Below are 21,575 nucleotides of genomic sequence, written 5' to 3'. Positions count from 1 at the left end.
AGTAAGGTCATCTTCATCTTCTTGATGAGTCCAATTTTCAGCTTTGCCCAACACATGGTCGTCTAATGGTTAGACGGAGACCTGGAGAGGACTACAAGCCACAGTGTCTCGCACCCACTGTGACATTTGGTGGAGGTTCGGTGATGATCTGGGGGTGCTTCATCATGCCTGGAATCAGGCAGATTTGTCTTTGTGAAGGACGCATGAATCAAGCCACGTACAAGGTTGTCCTGGAAGAAAACTTGCTTCCTTTTGCTCTGACATTGTTTTTGTTATTTTGACCAGTTGTCATTTTCTGCAAATAAATGCTCTAAATTACATTTTTATTTGGAATGTGGGAGAAATGTCAGTAGTTTATAGAATAAAACAATTTTTTTATTTTTACCCAAACACATACCTATAAATAGTAAAACCAGAGAAATGTTGCAGTGGTCTCTTAATTTTTTCCACAGCTGTATGTATACGTGTGTGTATATATATTTTTTTAACCTTTATTTAACTAGGCAAGTCAGTTAAGAACAAATTCTTATTTACAATGACGGCCTACCCGGACAACGCTGGGCCAATTGTGCGCTGCCCTATGGGACTCCCAATCACGGCCGGTTGTGATACAGCCTGGAATCGAACCAGGGGGTCTGTAGTGGCTGTAGTGGCTCCAGGCCATCTATAAATCACTGCTAGGCAAATCCCCGCCCTATCTTAGCTCATTGGTCACCATAGCAACACCCATCCGTAGTATGCGCTCCAGCAGGTTTATCTCACTGGTCATCCCCAAAGCCAACACCTCCTTTGGCTGCCATTCCTTCCAGTTCTCTGCTGCCAATGACTGGGACGAATTGCAAAAATCTCTGAAGCTGGAGACTCTTATCTCCCTCACTAACTTTAAGCATCAGTTGTCAGAGCACCTTACCGATCACTGCACCTGTACACAGCCCATCTGAAATTAGCCCACCCAACTACCTCATCCCCATATTGTTATTTATTTTGCTAATTTGCACCCCAGTATCTCTATTTGCACATAATCTCTTGCACATCTATCATTCCAGTGTTAATACTAATTGTAATTATTTTGCACTATGGCCTATTTATTGCCTTACCTCCATAACTTGCTACATTTGCACACACTGTATATATATTTTCTGTTGTATTTTTGACTTTATGTTTTGTTTTACCCCATATGTAACTCTATGTTGTTGTTTTTATCGCACTGCTTTGCTTTATCTTGGCCAGGTCGCAGTTGTAAATGAGAACTTGTTCTCAACTGGCTTACCTGGTTAAATAAAGGTGAAATAAAAAAAATAAAAAAATGTGACGCCTCAAGCACTGAGATGCAGTGCCTTAGACCGCTGCGCCACTCAATGATAATGGGTTGTATTTCTAATAATTATATTTTTGATAATAACAAAGAAGGAATGAATGGCTTTCTGAGGAGATTATGTTCAGCAGATGCCTTGTCTGGTTTAGCTCAGCTGCAGCAGGGTGCTCTATTCTTCATGCCACTTCTGGACTGTTGGTCTCTTCTGATTGGGGTGTTGTCCTGTTAGCATGGGGGTAGTGGGGTGGGTGGTGCTGTCCACTCTGGAAGGGGCCCGATGTTGCAGGGTCGAACTTGCCTCTCTGGAAGGGGCCCGATGGTGCAGGGTGGAGCTGGTCTCTGGATGGGGCCCGATGGTGCAGGGTGGAGCTGGCCTCTCTGGATGGGGCCTGGTGGTATAGGGTGGTGTTGGTTTCTCTGGGTGGGGGCTGGTGGTCGTGATCTTGGAGGATGTATGGCAAAGTTCCTCTTATTTTGGTTTTTGCTTTGTCCCAGAGCAGTTTCTTTCAGTTTCCTAGCATACACCTTGACACCCTGTTTGATCAAGTGTACTAGGTTGTACATCAGCTGGTAGTGAATGTCATGGTGGTTCGCTAGGTAAACATTGTTCAATAGAGCACAGTCTATAGACAGCTCAGCATTGTTGCTCTGAATAATGTGGAAGAGCACATCTCCACGTAGCAACAGGGTGGACACAGTGATTTTGTGTTAGGAAATCCGTCTTCAACTCTGGCTGCCACTTGCTGCATTGCAGGATCTACATGTCTTCTCATTGCCATTAAATCATTAGTACCTGTGTGAATTATAATACATTTGACCCCATTTAATGTGTTGCTTGACAGACTGACATGCCAGTAGTGCTGAGCTTTTAGTGCTTTTTGAGGTCGGTTCAGTTTCAGCTTGATCATTAAAAAACATTAAATTAATGATGAAATAATGACATTAAAATTACTTGAGCTTTTTAATGGAAATAACAAAGCTAAAAATAGTGAACATTCCATTGCCAAAACATTGAAAATATTCCATTGTCTCGGTCAGGGCCACATAGGAAAATAGGAAATTACTATTCAATAAAATATTTCAATTGTGTATATTACTTAGTTTTATTTGATGACTTTAGACTTTAGAACAGGCACAATGGATTATGGTTAGTGTAGTTAATTGCCATGTTTCTTTGCTGAACTTGGTTGAATATTTGCTTAATGAAAACTACAACTCCCTTCAGCCCAGCGTCCCATATAGTTCTTGACTGAATTTATCTCATGAATTATTTGATTTCTCTCTAGAGAAATGGCACGTTTGGCTCACAAAAACAACTAAATGGAATTCAAGTAATTGATCAGACGTTGGTCAATTGGTTGTGAGCATGGCTCCACTGGCGCAGGTGCTTTGGGACTTGGATGTGAGGATCTTGGGGAGGTCTGGTCAGACCTATCTGATGAGGGGAATGTGCTGTTGTGTACTGGGTCTGGTTACTGACCTCGTGCTGAGTCTGTGTGGAATTCTGGAGGTTCACTATGAGAAGCTGTGGTACTGCCGACGAGGGGATGTGAGGGTTGTAGTAGGCCCCAGTTGTTCTCTTTGAGTGTGGATGTTGCTATAGCAATTCTATGACTGCTGACATAAGTCAACAGTGGCTGAGCATGGTGGTGCAGTGACGGGAAGATAAGAGATACCAGTGCAGTCTGGGATAGGAGGAGGATGTGCTTTCAAAGGAACTGTGTGGCTTATAATAAGAATCCACTTCCTCCTGTACCTCCCCCACACATACACATTCGGAAACACACACACACACACTCGCTCTGATACACGCCCACTCGGGGACACACACTCACACACACACACACACACACACACAAAGGCCTAATCTAATTCAGCTCAGCCTACAGTGTGGTAACCAGGCCCCTCGAATAGGCAGTTTCTTCTAAAAGAGGCAAACACTGTACACTACTATCTGGTATGCATGTGGATAGCTACAACAGAAGCAACTCAAACTAAGCACCGCCACCTTTATTGGGGGAGCAATCATCTATGTATGTATATTGTGTGCTTACACTTTGTAAATATCACTGTGAAAAGAGTATGGCATACAAATTGCTTGTGAGCAGAATTCATGTGAGGGTAGACAGTTCCTGTCTAGACTTTGAGAAAGACAAGTGGGTCAAAACATCAGTCAGATGTCATACCTGTCTCTGGCCTCTTCCATACAAACACAAGCACAGACGACAGAGTGCTCCAGTAGTCTTCTGGTCAGCGGTCCCATTTGCAAGCAACTATGTGCCTTAAGCTAGGCCTTGGCAACACAACAATGTGGTACAGTAAGTGCTGTATGTGTCCCTTTGATAACTCGGCACACATTTCTCATCCATATGTAAGTGTTAAGAGGAGCCACCACCACAAGTATGTCTCAGCCTTGCAGCCACTACTCAATTTGCCTCACCTGACCCCTTAGCGTGCCCAACCACACTGGGTCTGAGGAGGCTTGTGGTAAGGAAGGTACTGGCTGACACATGACCACCCTCCCCCCAACCTCCAAATCCTCCGCACCAACTGTGACTGCCAATCTCCACAGACTGATCCCGGTGTACCCGTCTCCTCTGAAATGTTTGCGAATGGAATGCTTTGATCAGGCAAGAGTGGCACACCATCGCAAGCCACACAGCCGCAGGCTAAAGGGTGTGGTCTGCTGCCTGGCTGCAACTTGGGTGTGGCTACTTCGCCATCTCAGGAACCAACCGGCTGCCAGGATACTAAACAGTATTTAGGCTAAGGCTGGGATTTAAGAATAAGCCTTTCCAGTTGTGAATTTTAATTCCAGGAGTCACATCCAAACCACCTTGTTCTCCTACATCTTGTATGACTCATTTGCTTGGAATCAGACGACTCCTAGCCATGTTGCGATATTGGCAAAAAAAAGGGAAAGGTGGATGCGTTCCAGGGAGTCCAGATGTTTTCCTCAGAGCAGGCTTTTCCAGTGGGTGACTAACGCCTTGGTTCGAGCCCCTGCCGTGTTTCAACTTGAAGAGTCCCATGGAGGTCGTCCTAGCATCCATCCGTGGCTTTGATTATCCCTGGAATAGTGGGAAAGTCCACACTCGGTCTGCAGTGATAGAACAAATACCATAAGAGAACACCTTTGAATGCCCTTCAGTAATCGCTTAAACCCAAGTAGTTGACTCGCCTCACGCTAAAATACAGCCCTATCTGATGAAAGCAAGAAACCTGGCATAATTGGGTCATTCAGGCTAAATTTATATACCTTGTTTCCAGTACATACAAACCAGTTCAGCATATTGTCAACCATACAGAGGAGACATGATGTACGTTGGCATGCTTGGCATGTTTAAATTAGGTGGCTGGCATACAGTGCTTGAATGAGCATGACCCTCCTAAACTAAAGTTGTTGTATGATGTTTGAGAGAGTGACAGGTGGGCAAAGCATGAGCATTTTTAAAATGCACCCTGAGCTGAAAGAGCCTGACAGCACCACCCTGCAGCCTTCATGGTTTCCCATGGGTGATGTCACCATGGCCACATCGAGAGAGAAAAACATCTCCCCCCAAATCCCTTGTGGGCAAAACAGGCTCGCCGCCACACACTAAGCGGCGCAAATCCAGCGTCGGCTGCCTTTCTTTTGAACATGGCCCAGAGCCATTCCGGGTGGTGTCTGTCTGCATAGCTGAACTGGGATGACCCCCAAACTCCTAGACACGGCGCTACACTGTCCGACTGTCTGACTGTCCAAGGCTGGAGGGAGGGAGGAGGGAGGATTCTCCCGTAAAAACCCATTGGCCTTGCAAACTCCTCGACCATCCAACTTCCACAGAGTGTGTAGGAGTCTTACTGCTGCTGCCGCCCTCCACCACACCCTTATCCCTGCTCAATTGCAGAAGGATGTTGTACACAACCCAATAACAGAATTCACTAGGAAGTAACATACCGGCCAGTCCGGAAAATATATTCTATCCAGTATAGGCAATTAGAGGATTTCATATGTGAAAACAAACATAAGTGGCTGAAACCATCGTTTGTCATTGTCAGTCATTCTCTGAACTCCTTTATTTTGCAATTCATTCTTCCCTGTGGCTACAGCTGTGTCAAGGTGAGGCGGTGTGTGCTGGCGACAGTTAGGTCATACAGTGGGGGGTGTCATTCTCTTTGTTTATGGAACACAGAAAGGGTCAAAGGTGAAGCAGGTGTGAGTGGAAAACAGATGGGACCGGAAAACATGCACGAAGTTTGGCTTGGGTCACAGCAGAGACCCAGAGTTCAACCTACACACAGACTAATCCAAAACAATAGAAAAAGTTGAAAAACAACCCTTTGAAGTTAATAGTGCATTTCTTTCCAGAAAAGGGCAAATATTTTGTTTCAACCATAAAAACATTCTCACCATCAGCTTTTACAAATGTCCTGATATAACCTCTACTAGTGTGTGTGCACTAACAGGTTTGTTATGTGGATGTATTCACAGGCCTTAGGTGTCGGGAACAAACATTTTATAGACCAGGAACATTCGTAGGGGCCATTAAATACTACAGAACAGTAAATGTTCTTATAGACCGTAAACAATATTGAGGACCATAAACATTGCATCACTTGCATTGTAGACCTGGTTATCTGTGAATTGAGCTGAAACAACAGGAAGCAATCTCAGGAATTCATGATACTGGGACGACTTTATCTGCCCATTTAGCTGAAAAGACAACAGGTTGGCTAATTGAAAAGCATGCAAAAATAACCAGAAAAATCTACAAAGAAATCTACACTTATTTCATACCAAAACGAAGGAAGAATCAATGGAAGATTGTGTGATTTCCAAAGCCAAGGTAAGAGGGTGGTGGAGATGGAGGGAAGAAGTATTTACCTCGTTTGTGAAGCCATCCCTCCTTCACAATGACTACTTCACCCATGGTGGCCTGCGGAGGAATGGGGGTAAGGGGGAGGTTCTGTCCACTGAGGGGGTCCCACAGAAGGAGAAGACACTCTGGTCCCCTTCACTCAAATCAGAAGAGGTCTAGTGCTGGGGCAGGTTTCAGCCAGCACTGGTTACCTATTGGAGTAAGACAAAGAGACAGGGCATCCTAGTTCAAATCCAGCCAATTACACATTCTTCAATGCTGCAAATATTAACACATCAAAGGCAGTGGGAAAGCAACATTAAGAGACAAAGAAACAAGGACTACAGATGGCAAACAAGGACTACAAATGGTAATCCGTTAATATTCCAGAAAAATAGCTATACAATTACAAAGCAATTACTAAATCACTATGTAACAAAATACAATGTTAGAGTAATTACAGTTTTACTACACATGAATAAGGACACATTTATGTAGTGTTGCCACATATCTGTACTTTCTGTAGTGTTGCACCGTACTGAACAAGTGTCTGGTATTTGTTAGTAGAAGAACGGACCCTTACTCTGACACAGAACTTACCAAGACACAGAACTATGCCGACCCTTTAGCAGCTGTCAAATCATTCTACCTTGTTATGGCTACTACCCCCACTTATCCCTCCATATCTATCAACTGTGGAAATATTGCTTCAAAATTGTCCCTTGGATATACAGTGGGGAGAACAAGTATTTGATACACTGCCGATTTTGCAGGTTTTCCTACTTACAAAGCATGTAGAGGTCTGTAATTTTTATCATAGGTACACTTCAACTGTGAGAGACGGAATATAAAACAAAAATCCAGAAAATCACATTGTATGATTTTTAAGTAATTAATTTGCATTTTATTGCATGACATAAGTATTTGATACATCAGAAAAGCAGAACTTAATATTTGGTACAGAAACCTTTGTTTGCAATTACAGAGATCATACCTTTCCTGTAGGTCTTGACCAGGTTTGCGCACACTGCAGCAGGGATTTTGGCCCACTCCTCCTTACAGACCTTCTCCAGATCCTTCAGGTTTCGGGGCTGTCGCTGGGCAATACGGACTTTCAGCTCCCTCCAAATATTTTCTATTGTGTTCAGGTCTGGAGACTGGCTAGGCCACTCCAGGACCTTGAGATGCTTCTTACGGAGCCACTCCTTAGTTGCCCTGGCTGTGTGTTTCGGGTCGTTGTCATGCTGGAAGACCCAGCCACGACCCATCTTCAATGCTCTTACTGAGGGAAGGAGGTTGTTGGCCAAAATCTCGCGATACATGGCCCCATCCATCCTCCCCTCAATACGGTGCAGTCGTTCTGTCCCCTTTGCAGAAAAGCATCCCCAAAGAATGATGTTTCCACCTCCATGCTTCACGGTTAGGATGGTGTTCTTGGGGTTGTACTCATCCTTCTTCTTCCTCCAAACACGGCGAGTCTCATCAGACCACATGACCTTCTCCCATTCCTCGTCTGGATCATCCAGATGGTCATTGGCAAACTTCAGACGGGCCTGGACATGCGCTGGCTTGAGCAGGGGGACCTTGCGTGCGCTGCAGGATTTTAATCCATGACGGCGTAGTGTGTTACTAATGGTTTTCTTTGAGACTGTGGTCCCAGCTCTCTTCAGGTCATTGACCAGGTCCTGCCGTGTAGTTCTGGGCTGATCCCTCAACTTCCTCATGATCATTGATGCCCCACGAGGTGAGATCTTGCATGGAGCCCCAGATCGAGGGTGATTGACCGTCATCTTGAACTTCTTCCATTTTCAAATAATTGCGCCAACAGTTGTTGCCTTCTCACCAAGCTGCTTGCCTATTGTCCTGTAGGCCATCCCAGCCTTGTGCAGGTCTACAATTTTATCCCTGATGTCCTTACACAGCTCTCTGGTCTTGGCCATTGTGGAGAGGTTGGAGTCTGTTTGATTGAGTGTGTGGACAGGTGTCTTTTATACAGTTAACGAGTTCAAACAGGTGCAGTTAATACAGGTAATGAGTGGAGAACAGGAGGGCTTCTTAAAGAAAAACTAACAGGTCTGTGAGAGCCGGAATTCTTACTGGTTGGTAGGTGATCAAATACTTATGTCATGCAATAAAATGCAAATTAATTACTAAAAAATCATACAATGTGATTTACTGGATTTTTGTTTTAGATTCTGTCTCTCACAGTTGAAGTGCACCTATGATAAAAATTACAGACCTCTACATGCTTTGTAAGTAGGAAAACCTGCAAAATCGGCAGTGTATCAAATACTTGTTCTCCCCACTGTATAGCCTACTTTGTACAATGCCATATAGGATCATTTAATAATTTTAAATGATAATGCCCTCAAAGCCGGTGTTTGGAGGATATATAGGCACGGGTGTTATTAGGCCCGAGAAGAAGTTGAGGGCCGGCAAACCGTGCCAATATATCCTCCAAACACCGGCTTCGAGGGCTTTATCACTTTTATACAACAAGTTACCAACATATTCAAATAATGATAGACATATTTTCATTAAAAACGTTATTTTGCTAAACGTATTCATACTATTTAATCCTTCTACAAGATATAATCCTGACACCAATCTAGGGTTGCAACCCAAGCCGGCTGGTCGTTCGTTCTATCGGTTCGGTTGCCAGAGAAGCGACTCAGTCGTTAAGTCTTTTTGTTCTGTATCTATGGACGCGACGCAGTCGTTCATTCTAAATGTTCCATTGCCATTCTGTCTGGCAACATTCTTATCCCTTGCTTGCTAGCTAGCCAACTACAGCTAACTTACAGTCATGGCAAACAGTGCAGCCAGAACAGTAGCTGCATTTGCATTTGTTTAACATGTTTTCTAGTGACATTTATTTGGATGCATCCATAACAATGAGCTAATGAGGCGCGATTTCCCCTGGCATAGAAAATGTGCTCTCTCGTCAGGACACTGTTGTTCAGAGGAGCTAGCCAACAACACAGCTAACACAATCACTTCAAACTGAAGCTGGAAAGACTACAAACTAGCTGCACTTCATTTTGTTTGATATTGATATTTTTCAATTGACATTTCTTTGTATATATCCATAAAAATTATGCCAGCTGATTCAGGATTTCGGCTGAGAAAAGCTGCCTGCCTGTCTATCTCGTTCCGACACATTCATTACTATGGGACAGCAAATGTTGCAAATGTCAGAGAGACAGACAGCAAGGTTTATACAAATCTACAATGTTGAAAACTAAGTGTTAGTCTAAAATAAATGTGAGATAGCGTATAATTATAGTTTACAAATTGCCTGGCTGGGCTGGTGAGATAGTGGATTGCGCAGTCAGCTGGAACAGAGTAAATAGGCATTTTAACGTCATAGATTTAGCTGGTGGTAACTTGGGGAATAGACACCGGCTGGAATGCGGTTTTAACCAATCAGCATTCAGGATTAGAACCACCCGTTGTATAAAATAGAATAATAATCAAGATGGTTCCCAGGTTGGGTGTTCTGCTGTTGGACCAAACTAATCAGCTATTCAACCTGATCGCTCCTGGTGTATGAGGGAAATTTCAGATTTACATTGGTAGGCCTAACAATGATACTATTGTACCATAACTACACTATGATCACAATACCATGATTCATATTAGTGCTAGGCTAAAAAAATTAAGAGAACGGTTACTGAGCATTGTGGAGCTTTATTTGTGCTAATCCTCTGGTTGTTGAAATCCTGCCTCTGACTGCAACTTAATGATATTATAATAAATGACACCCCTGTTTATCAGGATGATATGACTAGGCATGAAAAGAGCTTATGAATGCACTGGCAGAAGATCTGTATGAAAGAGAGAGGGGTTAATGCAGGTTCACATTCTTTAATATGGCTTCAACAACAGACAGCAGGTGCTGTCTAGCACAGCAATATGCCAAGTGTTTCTACTGCTACTGTCAAACTCTGTATGGAAATGGATGCATTCCAGATATACATTTTCTGCACGTCTTTACAAATTACAGGACGGTTATAGCATGTTAATGTGGTTGCTGAGATGGTAAAGATGTCATCCAATGACTTCAAGGCACAGGGCTGGGGAAGGAAGCAGCAGTTCTGCAGACGAAGCCCAGACAGAACACCCCTCCCCTCCCCTCCCCACTGCACAACACTACATGCTCCATCTAGCAGTTAATTACATAAAACAACCTGAAACTGTCTTTACTATGCAGCTTAATGTTATCTACCTATCAAGTATCATTTCACCTGGGAAAAGAAATAACAGATGCCGACAGCGAACTGTTCAGAAGCCCAAAACAGACAGACATAAAAGACAGGAGCAAGTATGTTTACAAATGGCCATTCCGTCGACCGTAGCCCACCAGACTATTTGTTTCTGTGTAACTAACTAGCTGCTAGCCATGTTCTGATTTCTTCATTTGAAGACCTCTCCCCTGTATCACCCTCCAGGCCTATTTCAACCATTGTTGGCCACCGTATTATCTCCAGGGGAGCTCTCGTTAAACCATCAATACACGTGCTAAGTAACTGTCCAGTGAAAATTAACTTTTAAAAGTTCATATTCTGTTAACTCATACCCATATAATGTTGTTGACTCATCCTTTATGTGGCCAAAGCATAAATTGAAGAAGAAAAAAAACACACAAAATACACCTCAAACTTGTATCTCAAACAGACCATAAAGAAATGCTTGCTATTTCCTCATAAAGTATGATGTCATACTCCTGAGGAGGATGAGCTGGCCAATCAGCGGTCTATCAGAATAAATATTTTTTATGACCGGTATACGCCCACACCATTCTGTTGTTGGGGTATGCCCACACCATTCCAACACAGAAAAGCTGCTTTTTAACATACTTAATTACAGAAATGTTGGGAAGGAAAACTATTTCACGCATATTGTAAGTAATTATAAGTCATATTTCATAGAAATCTGGAAACACTGGACAGTTACTTTAATAATTTGTCTTAATACTTAATACAGTTATTTCTTATCAAGAGGGGAAAAGAAAATATCCGTGAACTGTCCACATCTAAAATGTGTAACTAAATCAAGCAAACATGAGATCAACGGATCTGCTGTTTACTCTTGTGGGTTTTTGGTTGCAAGCAAGGCTGCTTAAAAGGCTGTAATCTCCCGTTGGTAGAGTTTTAAGAAATCCTGCGCTATAGCAAGGTGGTTGCAATTGGCCAGTCAAATCTAACTAGTTAGGCTACCCCACAGTAACAACAACAAAAAGGTGAACTGCAAAATATTAGAAAATGTACACATGGTATTCTCTAGCCCTGGGAGGGCTTCGATCTGAGCAGTACAAAGGGGCAAGCCAAGGGTCAAGAGGTTGTGTGTATGTAATGTCTCCTGTAATGAGTTGTCTGTACGAGAGAGAACACAAACTCGGAGGGGTTCACCAGGAGGTCGTACACTGCTCCCAGAGAGGCATGTTTTGTCTGCGTTGAGGCAAACACGAAGTTACAGACCTTGCAGTGACCTTTGTTGCTTTGCTGCCTTGCAGTACATGGAGTCCCACTGTCAAACCACACTCAGGTTGCACAGCACAGAAAGAATGCTGACAGGACTAAGCAGAGGTTTAGGTGAGGAAGCCAGGAAGGGGGGAGAATGCGAGACAGTTCTTTTTCATTGCTTAGACTTTGTGGGAAGCTGTCCGTCAACATAAACGCACATTTCCATAGGATGTCCCAACACAGCTTGCCACACTATCAGTCAGACTACATCTGTGTGATGTTTTAAGGCGCACTAGACATACGTAGTCTCTCTTGAGTGGCGCAGTGGTCTAAGGCACTGCATCGCAGTGCTAGCTGTGCCACTAGAGATCCTGTTTCAAATCCAGGCTCTGTCGCAGCCGGCCGCGACCGGGAGACCCATGGGGCGGCGTACAATTGGCCCATGGTAGGGGAGGGAATTGCCAGCAGGGATGTAGAGCATGGCGTTTGCAACACCAGGTTTGTGGGTTTGATTACCATGGGGGGCCAGTATGAAAAAAATAAAAATACTAAAAATAATGTATGCACTCACTAACTGTAAGTCGCTCTGGATAAGAGCGTCTACTAAATGATTTCACATGTCATGTTTTTTCACCCAGATTGGGATGTACAGTGTAATGAATCTCAGACGGACCTATAGGCAGACCAGAGGAATTACTTTGAGATGATCAATTGATGATAACTTCAAAGGAACTGGGGGGGTTCAGCAAGGGCCCTATTGACTGGGACTAGCCAATGAGAACAGAGGCGGTAAAAGGTAGACCAAGTCCAGAGAAAAATCCTGCCTGCCCCAGCATACACCCCTCTTCCTCTTTCTTTGCTCCTTGCTACACACGCATGAGTAATCGAGTACTCCAGTACTCAAACAGACCTCAAAACTCGATATTTAACCAGAGATGTAAAAAAAAAAAATGTACATGTGCATTTGCGAGACACAAGAACAAAGACACCAAGCCATGCATCCCACAGTTCTGCTACCTAAAAGCCTTTACCCCTCCATATCTCACTCAATTGCGTTACACACGCGTGCTGGAGTGCGCCTACAAAAATAAATGCCTATAAAAACGCATCTAACTGATGGGATGACAAAAGTTTTATCACAAATTTAAAATGGACTGAAGTAGCGAAATATGTGTTCCAATTTTCCGCAAACGCTTTGAACACACCGACTGCATCATTGCGCAAAATAGAACGCAGCATCATCTAGACCAGGGGTGTCAAACGTACGGCCCGCGGGCCGGATCAGGCCCGCAAACGGGTTTAATCCGGCCCGCGAGATGATTTAAAAAAATATATATATATATATTATTATTATTTTTATTTATTTTTGTAAAGTATAAAGTATTTTTCAATAAAATAAACTGCTGTTCCAATTGCGTCCACTGGATGGCGCAATAGCAATTGTGTTAAGCAAGCAAACTGTTTATACCGGGGCAGAGCAAGTAGGTCAAGCACGTGCAGCCAATGAGCTACTTTGTTTTGCCCGCGATATTTATTACGGCTTCTACTTTTAACATTATGTGCTTTGGCACCCTCATTGCCCCAATATGTCTCTGTCAAAAAAGAGAAAAGTGGACGCAGAGTGCAGAGTGTTCCAAGAAAAATGGTCATCCTATTTAATCACGGAATTGAATGGGAAAGCTGTATGTTTGGTGTGTTCAGAGCATGTTGCAGTGCTGAAAGAATATAACCTTCGTCGCCACTATGTGAGTCTTCATGCCGACAAATATGACAACTTTCAAGGACAGCGGAGATGAGAGAAGGTGAATGAACTGTTGGCGGGTCTGAAGAAACAGCAGTCTGTGTTTACTCACAGCCGAGACATCAGTGACGCTGCAGTGAAAGCTAGCTACCTCATTGCTAATGAAATCGCAGTGGCTTCAAAACCATTTAGTGAGGGTGAATTTGTAAAAACATGCATGATGAAGGCAGCGGAGATTGTGTGCCCTGAAAAGCGGCAGGCTTTTGCAAAGATCAGCCTGACAAGAAACACAGTTGCAGACAGGATTTCCGATCTTTCAGTGGATTTGGACAGCCAGTTGAAGCAAAAAGTAAAGTAATTTATTGCGTTTTCGGTTGCAATTGATGAAAGCACGGACATTACAGATGTTGCACAACTGGCAATTTTTTTCATCCGCGGAGTTGATGACACATTGACCGTCACCGAGGAGTTCGTGGAGTTGGTGCCGATGACAGATACAACGACAGCAGCTGATATTTTTACCGCACTCGTCGGTGCGCTGGACAGGGTCGGAGTGGACTGGTCCCGCGCTGTCAGCCTGGCTACAGATGGTGTGCCCTCAATGATCGGGAAAAAAGCAGGCGTTGTGACAAAGTTCAGAGAGAAAGTGCAATCTGCAAATGGAGGACGTGATTTTTTGACTTTTCACTATATTTTGCACCAGGAGGCTTTGTGTTGCAAGTCATTAAAGATGGATAACGTCATGAAGGTGGTCATCCAAACTGTTAATTTCATCCGATCCAGAAGCCTGAATCACCGTCAGTTTGACAGCCTTCTCAGAGAGAAAGACCACATCTATGGCCTGCCATACCACACTGAGGTAAGATGGTTAAGCCGAGGTGCTGTGCTGAGGCGTTTCTTTGATTTACGAGAAGAAATTGAACAGTTCATGGAAGAAAAGGGCAAACCAGTGTTAGAATTTCATTCTGCAGAATGGATGCCGGACCTTGCATTTATGGTGGATGTTACAGAGCACCTGAATAACTTGAACAAACAGCTGCAAGGGCGCAACAAAGTTGTCACGCAGTATTATGACAGCATACGTTCTTTCAAGTTGAAGCTGTCATTGTGGGAGACGCAACTTGCCGGTGATGATGCAGCTCACTTCCCCTGTCTGAAAAATGTGTGCGTGACCCAACATGTGGCAGACATGAAGCGGTTCAAAGATAAAATAACGGGACTGTTACGGGAGTTTGAGCAATGCTTTCAGATTTATGTTTATATGTTTTTATGTTGATGTGCTATTGTTTTTAATTGATTTTATTTTATTTGTATATTTAACCTATTCTTGACTCTGTGGTTCTTGCACTTGTTTGGGGAACAGGATTTCATTATTTTTATCTACATTTCTGCCTGAGAAATGACACCCTGATATAGTTCTGTGATCTGTGAAACAGTTCTGTTAATCACTGAGGCATTGTGTGTTTGTGTGTTCTTTTTCTTTAGAATTTTCAAATAAACTTGACGTGTTTTATGATTAATAGTGATGTTGTGCTTGGACACACTGTCCTCAGGCTCCAGCTTTATGTTGTATGTTGATCGTATTAAAACAAAGAAAACAATCTGAAGTTGTTGTTTTTAAGTTATATATACACACCATGATTTTTCCGGTCCGGCCCACTTGGGAATAGATTTTCCTCCATGTGGCCCCTGAGCTAAAATGAGTTTGACACCCCTGATCTAGACCCATGGGGCGGCGCACAATTGGCCCAGCGTCGTCCAGGGTAGGGGAGGGAATGGCCGGCAGGGATGTAGCTCAGTTGGTAGAGCATGGCGTTTGCAACGCCAGGGTTGTGGGTTCGATACCCACGGGGGGTCAGTATGAAAAATAAAAAAATAATAATGTATGCACTCACTAACTGTAAGTCGCTCTGGATAAGAGCGTCTGCTAAATGACGTAAATGTGTGCAACAAAAGTTCAACGTTCACCTTCTGGTACCATTTCTGTCAACCCGTTTAAGCATTCAGTTTGACGCATAGTTCGATAAATCCAATGTATGCACCACACAGAACGCACTGCAACTGCCTCTGCAACGCTGCAAGGCACACGCAGCGTTCCATCGGAAATTAATGTACTTCTGGTGTACGAAAACACAATGACACAGTCGGTGTGTTTGAAGCGTTAGGCTACTTTGCGGTTGTCACTAGTTACCACAGTCACAAAATCAAAGTCGCTATATCATAAAAACTAATGGAAACACTTTTTTTGTCTTCATATAAGGTTAGGTATAAGGTTAGCAGTGTGGTTAAGGGTTATGTTTAAAATCTGATTTTAAAAAGATAAATTGTAGAAACAGGCGGGGTTTATGATTTATGACTTTGTGGCTGTGGTTACTAGTGACGACCCTACTTTGCAAACTGCTAGTGCCATTTAGAATTGGTTAGCCTAGGCTATAACCCACCTAAATAGAGTCAGGTTCCAGACTGAAAATATGCAAAAACATTATCTTGATAAAAGACAAAGATCATATTTTCATCTGAGTCATTAAGCATAGGCCTACTCACAAAACAGATGTATTGGCCATAATTCATCCCATGTCGTGTTCAATATGGAATTGTTAATCCATTTAGAAAATTACAAAGAACCAAATAAACCAAATCAAACATCTGTTTATCGAAAGGAAAACCAATTTTGGTTTCTAACCCTGGAAAATGTGTCTTTCAACTCGCCAAATTGAGCCCAGTTTCAAATTATCACTCTTTGAGAATAACTGTTCCAGAGGCGAGATGTGCATCACTTGTGTTATATTTTATTCTGTTATATTATATTTTTTACTATAAAATGTGTCTTGACTGTGATAAGGGCTCGGGAAATAAGAGCATCTTGTCTGCTAAATTAACACAACAAGGCTATGCCATTGTACAGCCATAGGCTTATACAAACAAGCAGCACACTGCTGAGGTTGAAATTATCAAAGCTTCATGATTATTTGAATTAGCTGTGTAGTGCTAGTGCCAAAAAAAAAAAAAGTGCACTTCGGGTGCCCAAGACCGAGTTTGGGAAACCCTAGCATGTATATAAATTCATCCCAAAAAATTCCAGTGTTCTAAAAATAGCTTTTATTTATTATTAGAGTACTCAAAAAAAAATATGCAAGTACTCGAACAGTTAAAAAAGGTCAAATGCCCATCCCTAATGTCTGGCTCCTCGAAAAATTAAGTAAGCTTTATGCAACATTTTTGAGTGCGGACCCATCACACCTTTTTGCTTATCTGAATTCACAGGTTTTACGCACCACCCAAACTTCTGGGAGAGTGTGAAAGTCCCCTTTTGATTTCCTTGGTATGCACAGAAAGAGAACACGGTGTTCCTGTGAACGAGATAAATGTTTAACAACATCCCTCTTGCCCATGTGTTTAACTACCCTGCCCCAATGTGCGGCACACACACACACACACACACACGTATTATGCCAGCAGAAGCACATGGATGCACACAAAACAGCTAACACTAAATCATCCAACCACAGACATACAAAACATGTAAGAAACAGAAACACTCACTCCTCTCACACCTGTCAACAGCATGCAGTCCAACACATGGGAGCACATATAAACATGTGCAGTAAACAAATTCTCACAACAACACCTGTAGTCTGATACAAATGGTCATGTCATACACACACAAAACCAGACAAATAACTCTGACAAATGCTACCATACCAAAATCACACAAAAATGTATCATACATGCAACACACATGAATGCACACACATGTCCCTTAGGACCTCACACTGACATCTCCTCCTGGTTCAGGCACACTGCTGCAGCCCAGAGTGCTCCTCCCTCCCAAAGACGCCTGCTCGTCCGTCCGCCCGCCCGCCCACCCCGCCACTGCTGCCGGCTGGCTGCGGAGTGGAAAAGAGACTTGGCCCATGGCCAAAACACTCGCTCCCTCACACACACACACTCCCTCACTGCAGCACTCGAATGAACCCAACGTCCTCACAGCTGGTCACGTGGCCAAGCCAGAGAGGGAGGGGAGGAGAGAAGGAAGAAAGAAGGAGAAAGAGTAGGAGCGAAAGAAAGACCGATACAGCGGGATGGAGGGAGAAGGAGAGGGAGGAATGGGAAAGGAGGGAGGGGAAGAAAGAGGGAAAGAGAGGCCCCTTAGGGCTGCCACCGCCACTCCTCCCGCCCGCCTAGTTCGACATTTGTGGCCTCGGCATGGTGGAGTGTGCACCACGCGCCCCAGTGTCAGGGAGCCAGGGAAGCTGCTGCAGAGAAGAGAGAGGGAGTGTATAAAAGACAGCAAGAAAGAGGATGGACTCTTCTTCATGCCACGCAGCTGCACATCCACAACTGGGATTTGGGGGATGTCAGTGGACATGCCTTATCATTAATTAACATGTGGAGTAGCAGGGTTTTATGATGAATAGGGTGCATCCCAGCAGCGGCTTTCAAAGTACAGGCGGTGTTGGCCATTTGAAAAGGATGATAGCAGGCATTAAACCTGCAGTTTTGTCAATGGATTGAGTTAACAGCACACACAGTCTGCCAGGCCAGAACCTGCAGACGGTAGATGCTGTGCCTGAGCCAGTGGGTGCAGTGCAAAGGCTGAGGGGGAACTTTTGGGTGGAATCACCCCTAGTCCTAACGACTCATACATGTAGCAGCTGTTTCTGCCAGGTACAGTTCCTAACAGGTAGAGTTCCCCAGGTACATTCCACGAAATGGGTGAAATGATGCAAATACAAGAGTCAGCCGAGTTGCCCATGCTAGACCTACTATTTTGTTTGCTGTTCTGTTCAGTTACCAACCAGGTGACCACTGACCATGTTTGCTAATGATCCCTTACCTTCCACTACACAATATTCTAAAGAAAGACCCCCAATCCTGTGTCGTGCAACTTTTTTCAGATTGACTGTTGTTTCCAATCATGTCTGGCAACTGTAAATAACTTGTCAGTATCAATTGAGACAGAAACGTGACAAAAGTTACTCATGCAATGAGTGTGGAGGTCATTTCTGTTAAGAGTTGTTTAAAAGAGACTGTCAATATCCTCACATTCAGCAGGCTGTCAATAACCTTTGCGTTAATTGCTAATGTTTAGAACAGGCTGAGAAAAAGGGAACAATGAGTGGGTGAGCAGCATAGAAGGAGCATTTACAGGAACCAAATATAAAACTAATTTCCAGATCCATTCCTTGAATTCTAATGACTTCAGACAGGGTGGTTTGCCTCTGAATTACAGCTTTTAGAGTGTTGTTTGTTTTTATGTTAGGTAACTAAGCAACCACCACCCCCCTTGCTTTCGAATGGACCACCTTGAGTGAGTGGCCACATTTTTCTGACGAGCATGAAGATGGGAAAGAGTGCTTATTTATTTTATTTATTAGTGTACAGCATCTTTTCCCATCTTAGAAGAGGAATACCCTGTAAAACATAAGTATATGAAGTACACTCAGCTCAGTTAAGAGAGACTATTACTGGGTGTAACAACTGGGCTGGCACTGTATGTATGACTGGATGTTTGTGCGTGAGAAAGAGTTAAAAAGAGACTGACTATGGATTGCAAACAGAAGTGTCTGTTGTAAGGTGGTTGTGGCTAGTTCATTCATAAACCCGTGAGAAGTAGCCATGATCAGACATTTCTTCTGGACCTTATCTGTCTAGACAGAAAATTGGGTTGTAAGACTCAAATGCTGACATGCTGTTTGACTGATATCCTTCATGCTGCCCCACTCCTTGACCTCTGATGGGATTCCAAGGGTTATCTTCCCCAAACACACAGAGACAGTGAAATGCTTGTGAGGGTTGTAAGAGGTGAGGGTGGACCCCTTGGTAGAACGTCATTAGATCTGGAGGTTGTGTGTGTATGTGTGCAGTTGACACGAGGACTCCTCTTGTCATTTGTCTGATAGTACATCTGGACCTCTTGGCTCGCTGACCGGCACAATACGCTTGTCTGTGCTACAGCGGCAGATTCCAGACACATTCCTCATATTCAGGCAACAACCGCTGGCAATTGTGTTTACATCCACAGTGCAAACAGTTCATACTATTGCTTACTTCAAAAGGTTGTCACAGTCTTTCTCTTACAGACTCTCACGCTCTCCATCCTCTGGTATGTTTTTTCAGTCTTTGTATTATGTTTTAGGTCTCCTATTCCTCAAAACAACCGCAGGCACACACATTATATGTGAGATGTTCCCAACCATCTAATTTTTGGCTTAAAAATTATTTATCTGCCATGTTTAGCAACAACTGGGAGTACTGACCATGATCAAACAAAGATATTGGCATTTAGTAGAGAACTGTTCCCAACTGCAATGGATTATTTGCATGGCAATGTTTAAAGCCTCAATATGTTGCCCCTACCTCCTCCGAAAAACTGTCAGTGGTACCCTGGCATCACCACAAATCCGCCTTGAATCATGTCTGACCTTCTTGTTAGTGTGTGCTCTCCCTCTCCTCAAGATAATCCACACACACCATATTTTAGGAGCATGTCTAAGAGGAGATAGCAGTTGTGTGAGAGAGACAACATGTGTGTGGTGTCTGATTTAATAATAATTTGTGTGGTTATGTAAAACATTGCATGTTATTCATTTTGCTCACGAGAACCCTGCCCTTGGCTTGGACATTGGTATCAAACGATTCTGAGGTGGGTACCAGAGGAAAGCCTAGCTACATTTTCACCGGTCACTTTGCCAGTGTAAGGATTTTACAGTCCTTATGAAGAGCATTTTTCTGTGATGTAATTGTAGTGTTTTGAGAGGTATTTTTGCTGTAGGCATAATTTCCGCTAAATTATTCCTGGAGATTGAAAATGAATAGTAGCCTCCGCCCATCACAATTTCTTTTTAAATGCTTCAACACAAACACGCAATCTCACTATCTCCTAAACATTCTATATTTTGTTCTCTGGTGATTATTTTACTTCATCCCCTGTGGCAAAATCCATCATTAAGAATAGGCAGATGCACTGTAAATCTGACAGTTTAACATCACATAATATTTGTAAATGGCATGTCATGACACAAATCTATCGCACAAAGATAATGTGAAATCAAGATTTGTTTTAATGCAGTAAGATAGGTAATTTAGAACTTCATACAGTGGTTGCTTTTCATGAAATTTATTTTGTAATCGAATCACCGTTTGAATACAATGTTTCAGGTTTGATACACGAGTAGCCTAACGTGGATACAATGTTTCCACGCTATAACGCAATAAGTGGGGGGCCATTGTTACAGTACGTTTACAGCACACGTGTTAGCCTTCTGCAAAAAAAGCAGGTTCCCTTATTGTCTATGGTTAGCCTACAACGTAGAAAGTATATAAATGGAACAACCTTCAAGTCCCGCTCAGTTATTTCAGGTTCATCAATAAAATAATTTACAAGACAATAGTGAGTGAATAGGCTGAGCATCACCAAAGAACAAAAAGATGTTGGGGAAACTTATTGGACTTGTCACTAATTACACTGTACGGCGGATTTACACTCCTTGCTGTGGCCAAATGATGCCAAGCGTCATAAAGCCAATTTACTACCAACGCAACAATTCATGACAGATAATTGCCTTTAGCTTCCCGAGCACCGTACGCGATACCTAAAAAATACGATTTTACAGTGATTATTTGTGGGCTCTTCGTAAATATAATGTAAGAAATGTAATACCGTGCATTACTCTGGAAATAGCTATGCGTCACAAAACTACACATTACACACAGTCGGCTAAGTGTAACAATATCCCGAATTGTAAATATTTTTCGTCATATTTAGCTCGTTATTTTTACAGTTCTAGGCCTAGCAGAGCAGATAGGCTGAAGAAGATATCCGCATCCAACTGACTACAATGGGAACTACCCTTTCTGGCATGAATGAAGACTGAAACAACAAAATAAGAAATCAAACACAGTACTTTACCTTAACCAATTCAAATGTTAGTCCGGGCCATTGCTTGGACTCTTTGACAACTTATCAGCAGATATGTCCATGCGTTTTCTTGCTTAATGTATCCTCGTGCACTAGTAGTCTAGCCGTTCTCCCGTTAAACCAACCGAGCCTTATACATTTGAATCGCTCCTGGGTCCTAAAGCCGAGCGGAACCTGGACCGTAACCTCATTTGCCTTTTCACCCGTTTCAAGAGTTCAGCGTGTGCATTGCATTGAGTGTGTCACTCAAGATGCAAAATGCCACGTTTTCTGGGACTGTGTTGTTAAACTA

At 43.1% G+C, this 21,575-nt stretch overlaps 1 protein-coding gene across 2 annotated transcripts in view; it reads right to left on the bottom strand.

Annotated features, from left to right (window-relative positions):
- LOC311108850 (RAC-alpha serine/threonine-protein kinase-like) overlaps positions 1-21,364 on the bottom strand; it is a 36,344-nt gene extending 14,980 nt beyond the window's left edge. Inside the window, exons 1-2 of one of the 2 annotated variants that reach the window (XM_084151618.1) lie at positions 21,275-21,364; positions 6,183-6,368 (exon numbers count right to left, since the gene is read on the bottom strand). In XM_084151618.1, the coding sequence (XP_084007744.1) occupies positions 6,183-6,228 (46 nt within the window). In that variant the 5' untranslated portion in view covers positions 6,229-6,368; positions 21,275-21,364. Of the gene's footprint in view, positions 1-6,182; positions 6,369-21,274 lie in introns of those variants that run through there. The other variant, XM_084151619.1, reaches the window with a different exon arrangement.
- Between the last annotated feature and the right edge of the window lie 211 nt (positions 21,365-21,575).

Source organism: Coregonus lavaretus (assembly GCF_964263955.1).
Source record: "Coregonus lavaretus genome assembly, chromosome: 33".
NCBI classification, from domain to species: domain Eukaryota; kingdom Metazoa; phylum Chordata; class Actinopteri; order Salmoniformes; family Salmonidae; genus Coregonus; species Coregonus lavaretus.
This window is presented reverse-complemented; position numbering and strand designations above follow the sequence as displayed.